Consider the following 11,407-nt stretch of genomic DNA (forward strand, 5'->3'; position numbering starts at 1 on the left):
ACAGTGACGGCCAATGACAGATGCCAGTTGACACTGACAGATTTTAATCGTTGTTATCAGAAGCCGGCAGACGCGGGAACGTTTGGAATCTTGCCTTCCCCTGCCTTCCCCCTTCCTCGTCGCTCCACTTGCGCATATCGCCGCCCGACACCCGCCCGCAGTTCGGTGTTGATATTTCTGTTAAGAGGACGTGAGTTTACATAACAACATGTTACGACAAATTAGCAAAGCTATTCAACAGAAGGCTAGATTTGCGACGGCTGCTGCACCGGCCCCGCATACCAATCCAGAAATTCTATACACCGGGGTTCGTATTTTATTATATTGCGATTCGGTTGGATGTACCCAATTTCATTGGATCTGTTCAGATTTTTCCCGAATGAAATTAACATGATAGACAATACATTTCATAAAAATTGGTTTAAATATTTTTTGTGTGTGCACACGTGTGTAATCTTCCACACAATGGTGTTATTTAGCCAAATAGCCGGCGCCGCGATCAATGCCAAGGTTATCTACCGGCGTTTCGCCGGTATAGTGCCCACACACGTATGTGAAATGTGAATACTGTTTTGTATCTTCAAGGCTATTCATGCTGTCAGACTTATTTACTAACTGATAATGCGATCTACATACACTACTTGCTTACAATAATTTTTAATGGAGTATTTGGTATACTCAAATTACTCAGATCAATAAAAAAATGGTTTTGTTTTCGCATATTCAAGGTCATCATAGGGATAAACATTTATTCCTTAATATAAATTGGGCATAAGTAAATCGTAAGTAGGTAGGTATGCTTATCTTATTTCGCAAGTTATATGGTTAAAATTTTCCTCGTAGCTGTTCATCAACAATGAGTGGGTGAAGTCCTCGGACGGCAAGACCTTCCAGACAGAGAACCCTGCCACCGGCAAGGTTATCGCTGATGTCCAGCAAGCCAGCAAGGCTGACGTGGACAGGGCTGTCAAAGCCGCTAAGGATGCCTTCAAGTAAGTACCAAAACATCACCAATATCAACATATTACTTAGATACCTTCTTATTTCCTGCCTTTCGTCTAAAAAGCGACCGACCTATTTTTTAATAGATTCGAAAAAAATGGATGATTAAACTAACTACTAAAATATACCTAGGTACCTAGCTTAAAAAATTAGAAATAAAGGTGCTTATGCTCACATTTAATTAATAATTGTATGATTTAGGTTCGGCTCCCCATGGAGGAAGATGGACGCGTCAGAGCGCGGGGTCTTGATCAACAAGCTGGCTGATCTCATTGAGAGGGACAGGACTTACTTGGCGGTAAGACCTACTTTTAATAATACCAAATTTAGGTATAATTCGACAAAATGCGTAAAGCCTGGTAACAACAATTTATTTTTTTTATGTTAATTTCTATTCCAATTCTTAAATGACACATTCCCTGCATATTAATTTATGAAGCGACAGAAATAAACAATAAGTACCTACTAAATGACTCTCTCACTATCGCTTTACTGTGATATAGCATCGATAAAAACATTACGTAGGTACAAGATTATGCACAAATTGCTAAGTTACGTTATCAGAGTTGCATTGTGCCGTCCATCAATCGATTTATTTTATTGTGCACCTGTCAGTGTAATTTTTTCATGCTACATTATTTGACGATTTCATTATAATTACCCAGTTTTCAGTAATTCCAGAAGGTATCTGATACCTACTGCTAACACTAGTCAAATGTAAAAAAAAACCGCGAACTAAAAATGGATAATCTTTCTTGCTTTTCTTTTCCTTCATAAATGTGATCATGATCAAGCAAATTTATGTATTATGAATAGGCGAATATAAGGTTAAGTTTATTTACGTTAAGTCGTAAATAACAAAGCCAAATTATAAAAAGCACCATATTTAAAAACTTGTTTGTTTTGCTAGTTTAGTAGATACCTACCTACCTACTTATAATATTTGCCTCATGTGGTAATCGTAGCATGTCGAGGCTTTTACGATTATTAGCTCGTTATATCTGCCTAGAAACAAGTGCAAAAACTATTCATTTTCTTAACAAACGTAAGTTGTTAATCATCTCGACAATCTTAGTTTTAAACCGTCATATAAATATGTGAATACTAGAAACTTTAAAAGAACTAAAGTCTGGACTATAGTTGACGTTTTGTATGAATACAATAATAAACCAAACAGACAGACTTCAAAATATCAGATAATAAGTATTCAAATCAAAATCATTATAATAAACAGACCGTAAATTCTTAAAACATTTTAAATCTTGTGTTCGTTTCGTTGACTTCTAATAAGACCAAACGTTGAAGAGCCAAATAATTAGAATAAAATAACGTTTAAATTGAAATTTATTTAAAACAAAATGTAAATGCATAGAGCACACTGTAATTGTCGTTTGTGTGCACATATGGACTCGCGACAACACTCCATGTGTTTCTAAAATAACTTAGTTATATTTATAACGTAAGTACCTACATACTGGACATGCAATTGAGATAACAAGTAGTATTTCATCGTACATTCAACTCTGTATTGCAATAAGTGGAACCTGTCTGAACTACTTGCTATTCAACTTGCGAATAGAATTTCATTAGGTAGGTATTTCAAAATCAAGTACCTACATCTATTTGTAGGTAGGTACCTATACATCGTAGAAGTACTTAGAACGATGATATTATTACATCTGTACCTACCTACACTACCTACACTACGTAAGTACTTATGTAAAATGGAAAACTTAATCTGTAAACGAATCCAAAATGTTTAGTATTTTTAATAACTTATACAGTAGAATTTATTTAGTAAGTAGGTAGGTACATATGTATGAAAATATTTTTCTTCAGTAAAGTAACATAGTATTGCTGTAAACAGTTACTTTGCTATAACATCCTAGATATTGAAACAATATTGATTTGGTTGAAGCAATTTAGCGTTGTTAGCATCTATTAGTAAGTAGTATTCGCACCAGAACGCAATAATATTTGGACAAGTAAAAAATTGTAAGCGAAATGAAATATTTGATAACCTTATAGCTACTATGAATGAAGTCATACTCCCACTAATATGTTATAAGTTTTTCTCATTTTTAATCGCAAATACGCATCTAATGGAGTTAATTATGATCTCAGAACGAACCTCAACATTTAGATAAGCTGTGTATTGTATCGTTATCGAACACCTATTTAGGTCTACGCACTAAGCTTCAAAAACCTACCACTGTTATAAAAGTTGTTCAATATTGTTCTAGAGTCTGGAGACCCTGGACAACGGCAAGCCTTACGCGGCGGCGTACTACGGCGACCTGGCGGGCGTGGTGAAGAACCTGCGCTACTACGCCGGCTGGGCCGACAAGAACCACGGCATGGTGCTGCCCGCTGATGGACCCTACCACGCGTACACTCGCCACGAACCTGTCGGTAAGTCTAGTTCAGGGGTTCCCAACCTTTTCTTAGTCCGGGACCACCTTTATATTATTCTTGCTAGCAGGGACCACAATCATCCTGAAAATGTTTAATTTTAAAAACATTGGCGGTCCATATTTTGACTTCCACGGACCACTGGTTGGGAACCACTGGTCTAATTATTATACTCTGTATATATGTACTATGTTGTCACGTAAAGAGTAAATCATCGCTATAGTCCAACATTTTTTTAGAGAGCCTTGGCACGCATGATTTAAACATACTTATTTAGATAAATCATTCTGTGTATTTCCAAAATAATGTAGCTGTAACAATCAGGTCACCGTCAGCTACCTTCCTGCAAGACACTGATGCTCAAATTGTAAGATTTGTATACCTGCCAACCGCTAAGATGCACACGGGTCTACTTAGTTGTCGTATTGTAGGTACAGTAGCGCCATTTCCTACATCTGCTAAAGAAATTATAAATAAACACTACAGTCACTGAAAAGTGACTCGACAAAAACTAAAAACATAAAAGGAAAATACTTAAACATGTTTATCAAAAAATACTGGTGGAACATATGCATAATGTTTTGATAACATCAATAATCAGATAAACATAGAAACGTTGACCACGTCTATTTGCAAACGGCACTTATTGTAATCCGCATTTATTTTCAAACGTTACCATATTACCGTATATACTCATGTTTTATTAGTCGATTAGATAATGTAAACAACGCGACTATATAGTATGATAAAAGGCTTTGTTTTTGGATATGCATGTGATAGTCTATTTGATCAGATAAGATAGTTCATAGAGCCAATTAAGTTATATGATTTGAGGCAACTTGAAAAGCTTTGACTAGGTAATAATCACGATGTAAAGAAAACCTCTCTTTCATTTCTGTTCATATTAAAGTACTACTATCCTAACTCTTTAGGTCTCATTGTCCTAACTTAATCCTGTACTTAGGAAGAACAGAAGCTCCCAATCTTTTCATAACATACCCTCACTTCATAATTGATTATAAGTTTTCACCTTTCTGAACAGGTGATATCGTTAGTTTATGGAAAACATTTCAGTAAAGAGCATTCATTAAATAATTTAATAGGTATGCTTGGTCTGCGGCCCACAGCAATAAGTCGGGCATTACTCGTGTACGCAATCTACGCATACGTTAATCGTCTAATAATAATTAATTTAACATCGTGAATATCATATGTTTTAGTTTTTATCTGTCTTAGTTACATAATCGCCGATATAACGAATATTTCCACGTCCGAATTTATGCTGTATCATCTTAGATAATGTGTGAAGCAATTATTATGTTGCCTACAAATATCACCTGTTTTATTGGTGGAATAGTCATTTAAGTTGTAATTTATTCGTATGGTTATTGACCTATTAATGTTCCACTGGTATATTTATCCTCTGAAGATTGGTGTTCAAGATAGCGCCTTGTTCACCAACTTAACTAGGGCCTAAACTTAAATACACAGTTGTTAGCAACAAACCGTTTGACAAACTATAAAAGGTTCTTAAAACAAGTTAATGCCAGTCTACCAATACGGCGGTATGAGTAGAATAGCGACTGTAAATTTCTATGTAAAGGCCTATGCACTTCATGAGTTATGGCCTACTTTATTATTGTCATAACTAACTACCCACCTAAAGTTAGCATAAAACGGTATTATAAGCAAATAATTTTCCTCAATTATTTTTTAAAACAAATGTAGGATGATGTAGCTTATTTCTGTTATCTTTACATCCATGACAAAATATAATAATATTTTCATCTCGGGATATTTATTGCGAAGTCATTGTTGTATTATGCGTAAAAGATAAATTATGCTATCAATTAGGTATTTAGGTAGCTATAGTACTTTAATCATAAATTATTAATTATAGTTGGTGTTACCTGGAATCCTATACCTTAACAATGCCATACCGACAAACGTATGACGAACCAAGAAATAACATATCAATAAAATAATACTTGTGAACGAACCATAATAATAGCTCGCATGATGGTAATCGCTTGAAGACTTAAATCGTTGAGAATCGAAGACTTGCATAACTTTGTGTAGGAAGAGCTGAGATTACATTAGATACTTAGCTAAGCATTTAAATGATCAGCATGAAAAGATTTTCGGAGATAAAAAGTCATCAGTGAAACAAGTTTCATCCAAATCCGTGAAAGAGTAACAAGTGTAACAACACACATAACTCTTTATACTTACAAACTTTCTTTATAACATTAGTAGAATTTTTAGATATTTTTACCTACTTCATTAATTGCTGCTTGTAAAACACTATTATGTCATATTATCGATATTATTAAACAAAGTAAACAGTTTTGTTCGCGCTATCAGTCACTATCTAGAGGTGCTGTAGGTCAAGATGTAATCTTTTTGAAACCAAACACGACATCACATGCTCATAGCAAATAATAATAGAATGTTTAAGAACATATCGCCTTATCTTTTGGTTTAGCAATTATTTAACACCTCGTTGCCAATACATAAAAATAGACATCTGATTTATTTACTTCCTATTGTTTGACTTTGTTTACCTTATACGTATGTTGTGTGTTATACGTAATGTTGCACAGTAACCAATGTTAATATAATATACATTGCCGTTTTTCTAACGTTATGATTGTGTACAAAATAATTCCAGCACTAAAATTAGAAATTAAATCTAAGCCCTTGTGATCACTACTCTTGTACTCAGAACCCATTAGTATTGAAATGCTTTACAAGTGACCCTAGAAGGTAACACATCTACTTACCTACCGTATAAAAAAGTTATGATTTTAGATGGTTTGCGAATGGCGATAGATAAATTTGGAGTCGCAAAACTGTGGCAAGAATAGCAACACAATAAATACTTACTTCTAATAATTAAATACAACAAGTCTTCTAATAATTTAATGTCAATTGTGTTGTGCAGGAGTATGCGGTCAGATCATCCCATGGAACTTCCCGCTGCTGATGGCCGCGTGGAAGCTGGGCCCCGCGCTGGCCGCCGGCTGCACCATCGTCATGAAGCCCGCCGAGCAGACGCCACTCACCGCGCTTTACATTGCACAACTAATCAAGGTACACTTTCATATTCATCTGCTCGCGACTTTGTCCGCGTAGAAATCTTCCGTGATAGGAACTATAGGAAGTAGGGACTAACTAACTTTGGTAGATGCAGGAAATTATCTGTGTATTTTTCGAAATATAGGTACCAACTCCCTTCTGTTGGTTTAGCTAGAATCAGTGACACTCAATCCATCAGTATGTACTAACATTACGAAAGTATTAGACCCTTGGATGTAGCCATCCACACACTTATAGCTGTCCTAATATCTGAACTAAAACGACTTTTATTTACTCCAAACACTTATTAAAGTAATGTTCTGTTTAATATTCCAGGAAGCAGGTTTCCCTGAAGGTGTAGTGAACATGTTGCCAGGTTTCGGTGACGCCGGCGCAGCTCTCGTGGACCACCCTGATGTCGACAAGATTGCATTCACTGGTAAGTTCATTACTTATCTGTTATTTAACTACGTACAAAATAGGTGTAGGTACCTACGATCCGTAGTTAATGCAGTTTTGTAGTTAACTATTGTTGCTATAATTAAAATATTCAAATTAGTTTCTTAAAATACTCTATATTTTCAAAAAATAAAATAAAAACCTATGTAAAAAAAAATTAACAATCCCCATTGTAAGGTTTTGGGTTTAATTGTCGGGTCGAGAAAAGAGTCGTTGTGTTTTCTGCCTACACCTTTGCATGTTAACCAAGGCATGTGAAACCATATTTGTAGTCGATAAATTGATGGTATCTTCTTACCACTATGGGAAAAAGGCATGATTTTATGTATATCAATGCACATAAATTAATATTCTGATGTCTTGCGCGTTGTTGCATGCATCTACGTCGTTTGTGTTATAAAATAATTAAATAACGTAATAAAGCAGGTACATAATTACAATATTATACCTAAGATTATTAAAAATCAATTATCGATCATTAAATCCGTCTATTTTTAGTTTAACAAGTACAATAATCAAATATACACACGAAATATTACATAATTTACTTGATAAAGCATCTATGTCTGCCCAAATGTCGTCTTATCATTCAATTCATTCGCACAATCGTGATTGTCAGCAGGAAATATGAAAATAGCAAGTGATATTATCTTGTAATTTGTTGATATAATAATTTCGTATAAACACAAAGCAATCGATGTAGGTACGGGTTGTTCAAATAAAAAAATCGATTATACATAAAATGCTTGTTAATAGGTACATTCGTAGATTAGTTTTGATAACCCCATACATGTAAATGATTCGAACTCGAGGCAAGGCACCAATGAGTATTCGAAGTTATTATGTGAATTAGAAATAATTATCACTTGTTAACAAAGTTGAAAGAAAACATCGTGATGGAACCTTGCATGCCTAAAAATTGTTTGACGCATTTTTTGACGACTCTAGGTTTAACTCCTGCGTCAATTTCGGAGGAAACCATGGTCCAGCAGAGGTTCAGTCATAGGTTTGCCAGATGGCCGAGATTTCCGGGATTGTCCTGTCTCAGTAATTTTAGTTTGCTGTCCCGGAAGGAAATAATACTATTTTCTTACAAAGTTACACTGCGTCCATTTTCTTTGGTCATTTTTACCTAGTGTAGTCTCAGACCGGAGACCAAAACTCTGATTCCTTTCGTGCCCCCAGAAAAGTCCAGGAAATGATCATCTTGGATCTGGTAACAATAGCCAGTAATGAGTTATGAAAAAATGTATTAACGTGATTATGTACGTACTCAGGTTCAACCGAGGTGGGCAAGTTGATTCAGCGCGGCGCGGCCGGCACAGTGAAGCGCATCACACTGGAGCTGGGCGGCAAGTCTCCCAACATCATCTTCGGAGACGTGGACCTGGAGAAGGCGGTCGAGACCGCCCACTTCGCACTCTTCTACAACATGGGACAGTGCTGCACTGCTGGTTAGTAGCACCATTCATTAACTGTTTAATAATAAGGCACCAGAATGATCTAAAGCCAAAATTAAAAGTGTTAAGATCAGTAAAGCATGTCTACATTGCCTAGTGAGATGTGATCTTTAAAGAAAAAATACTAAGTAGGAAGCTATAATTGTCCACAAAAAAAAAACTGAGCTTTTTTTGACTACGAATGTGGCGGTTGTTATTTAAATTTTTTTACCAAAGATTCCCGGCAGCAAAATTATTCCGATGATCATACTGAATAATCATAAACGAAATTCTTCTTTGGATCTTTTAATGCCTTCTGTCGCAACAATATTATTATGCTTTATCATTTCAGGATCTCGTACATTCGTGCACGAGTCAATCTACGACAAGTTCGTAGAGTTGGCGGGCGAGCGCGCCAAGCGTCGTGTCGTCGGAGACCCCTTCAAACCTACCACTGAACAGGGACCACAGGTACTATGTTATATTTTGTTACTTTTTTCTAGACAAACATAAAATCACACTCTTTCTAGGGATACGCAGAGGCTAGAAAACGCTTTCTTCTGTTACTTGCGATAGGGTTTTGCTAAGATTGTTTTTATAATTATGTTAGATATTATGTAAACGAGTAAACCACAGTTTCAAATACGTTGTTTTCAGTTTTATAGTCCAACATCAGTGCTACTTTTAAGACTACTTTTAATTTAATAAATGACTTTCAGATCGATGCTGAGCAGCACTCAAAGATCTTGGGTCTGATCGAGAGCGGCAAGAAGCAGGGCGCTCGCCTCGTGACCGGCGGAGGAAAGGCCTCCGACGTGGGGTACTTCGTGGAGCCCACCGTGTTCAGTAATGTACAGGATGATATGGACATCGCCAAGACTGAGGTAAAAATCGTTGGTACCTACTAATATTCCTTTCCTCATTATTAATGAAGAAAGGAAATATTAAATGACTTGATCAATTATGATGTAATTTGTCAGTTTACCATAACATAAATAATTTAAACTCTGGACCTATTTTTTAAATTAATTCTATTGAGGTGGACTGATCTGTCCAAGTGGACAGCGGGCATTATTTCCGAAATATGGAAAAAAATGGTTCTTATGGAGAACGGTGTGAAATTTTGTAAATAACTTATCTTTAAACTTTAACATGGGGTAGTGTTTTATATAAAATAAGTAAGAAAGAATGGTAGTTATAGTATCTCGCCAATGGTCTTGATTTAGAATCTCTTGTATTTTCCCAGATCTTCGGGCCCGTGCAGCAGATCTTGAAGTTCAAATCAATGGATGAGGTGGTCGAGCGCGCCAACAACACAGAGTACGGTCTCGCTGCTGCTATCTTCACCAAGGATTTGGACACGGCTAACTACATGGTCCAGGTATGAATATTTATTTTAAAAGCTTGTGGTTAGAATAGTATACATAGTGTTATGTTGTATTTAATTAAAGGCCTATAATTTATAAGAAGTGACCACACTCAAGTTGACAGCTATTGCGACGCAGTTTAGGTTGTTGAGAGTTTGTGAGTTCGATTCCCACAATAAAAATAAATTGAGTGATCCTAAAATTCCAAATGATACAACATTTAATAACTGGCACCGTCAGCTAAGCATTTTAAGTCATTACCCCAACCTTACCAAAATATTGTATTTGTGGAATCAACTTAACCAACGTCTATAGTACATTTATTTTCATAAACTGACCACTGTATTTATTTAAACAGAGACTGCGCGCCGGCACTGTATGGGTAAACGACTACAACGCATTCACAAACCAAGTGCCGTTCGGTGGCTTCAAGCAGTCCGGAGTGGGCCGAGAGAACGGACCCTACGGCATCAAGAACTACACCGAAGTGAAGGCTGTCGTCACCAGAATCACTGAGAAGACCTCGTGAATACCACGTCTTATATCATTTTGTAAATAAATCATTCATTTATCATCAGTAGTTAAGAACCTGTGTATCGGTTTTTCTCTACAGAACTGTTGCTTTCATGCGAATAATAAGATTGAATTGTTTCAATGCTGGCATACTATATGCCAAATGAACTTAACAAATGTGGAGGAATATACCTAATGCAGTTATTCCGTTTGCCTGACTATTGTCTAATATAAAACGGGAAATCTTATCAATTCAAGATAATTAAACCCACGATCATGTAATATTAAACATATTTCGTTAAGATTGTAAGTAACAGCCAGTGTCTTTTATTCAGCACACAAAAAATATGCCTCATCAATTATTTATGACTGAAATGGTTTTACTAAAGTGCGTTTCTCATAACCAAATATAATTTTGTATGTACTTTCTTCTTGTTGCCATTTGTTATTGTTAGTGTTATTCTAGCAGTTAAGAACTGTAACTACAATGTGATTGTTATCCAAAATTCTTGATGAATTTAGGTGAAAAAGGTTTTTTAACATTATAAACATTTTTTTGTTCTGCATTTCAGCTGCGATGTGTTATATTATTATAGATTCAAACATTCTAAGAACTTAGTTTTATAGATATGGTATTGTAAGTGCTACTTTCTGTAACTTATATACTGACTTATCTTTTTTTTATAAAAACTCAATGTCTTCCACAATTAATGTACGATTGTAATCGTTTTAAAACTATATTTTTAAATAAAATTGCACAAATTAAAATAATGTATTTCTTTTAAATCAACCCTTTTTTGATTTTACCTATGTCTGCTACGTGAAAACGAAAATAAAATTTTGTTATTTTATAAATTTACAGTAAATTATAATGGTTTATTAGCACAAAAATGATTAAGACTTTAAAACAAAACTGCAAAAGCCAACGTCACGCGGTATTCCCAGGCGGTCACCCATCCAAGTACTAACCGCGCCCGATGTTGCTTAACTTCGGTGATCGGACGAGAACCGGTGTGTTCAACATGGTATGGACGTTGGCGATAGCAGAGCTAAAATTATCGAAAAGTATCCACGTACTTTTAACGTCAGCTCTATGCTTTCAACATCCAAATTATGTATTATCGCGATATCGGCGCG

At 35.7% G+C, this 11,407-nt stretch overlaps 1 protein-coding gene and 1 non-coding gene across 2 annotated transcripts; one reads left to right on the plus strand and one right to left on the minus strand.

Annotated features, from left to right (window-relative positions):
- Positions 1-74: 74 nt before the first annotated feature.
- Positions 75-11,041, plus strand: Aldh (Aldehyde dehydrogenase). The gene is made up of 11 exons (XM_076123321.1): positions 75-307; positions 844-992; positions 1,204-1,300; positions 3,246-3,414; positions 6,359-6,507; positions 6,829-6,931; positions 8,229-8,405; positions 8,743-8,861; positions 9,110-9,274; positions 9,637-9,771; positions 10,116-11,041. The coding sequence occupies exons 1-11, from the start codon at positions 209-211 to the stop codon at positions 10,284-10,286; spliced, it is 1,533 nt and encodes a 510-aa protein (XP_075979436.1). The 5' UTR covers positions 75-208; the 3' UTR covers positions 10,287-11,041.
- A 149-nt stretch (positions 11,042-11,190) lies between these two features.
- LOC142979087 (5S ribosomal RNA) lies at positions 11,191-11,309 on the minus strand. The gene has a single exon (XR_012959797.1). It is a non-coding gene; the product is annotated as a 5S ribosomal RNA (ribosomal RNA).
- Positions 11,310-11,407: the final 98 nt, after the last annotated feature.

This window comes from Anticarsia gemmatalis, chromosome 15 (genome assembly GCF_050436995.1).
Source record: "Anticarsia gemmatalis isolate Benzon Research Colony breed Stoneville strain chromosome 15, ilAntGemm2 primary, whole genome shotgun sequence".
Lineage (NCBI taxonomy): Eukaryota > Metazoa > Arthropoda > Insecta > Lepidoptera > Erebidae > Anticarsia > Anticarsia gemmatalis.

Bases quoted from the DNA above. Each gene is read 5' to 3' on its own strand.
- Aldh (XM_076123321.1), top strand. From the start codon at position 209: ATGTTACGACAAATTAGCAAAGCTATTCAACAGAAGGCTAGATTTGCG. The intron at 3,415-6,358 runs GTAAGTCTAGTT...TGTGTTGTGCAG, and splicing joins CACTCGCCACGAACCTGTCG to GAGTATGCGGTCAGATCATC. The intron at 9,772-10,115 runs GTATGAATATTT...TTATTTAAACAG, and splicing joins CGGCTAACTACATGGTCCAG to AGACTGCGCGCCGGCACTGT.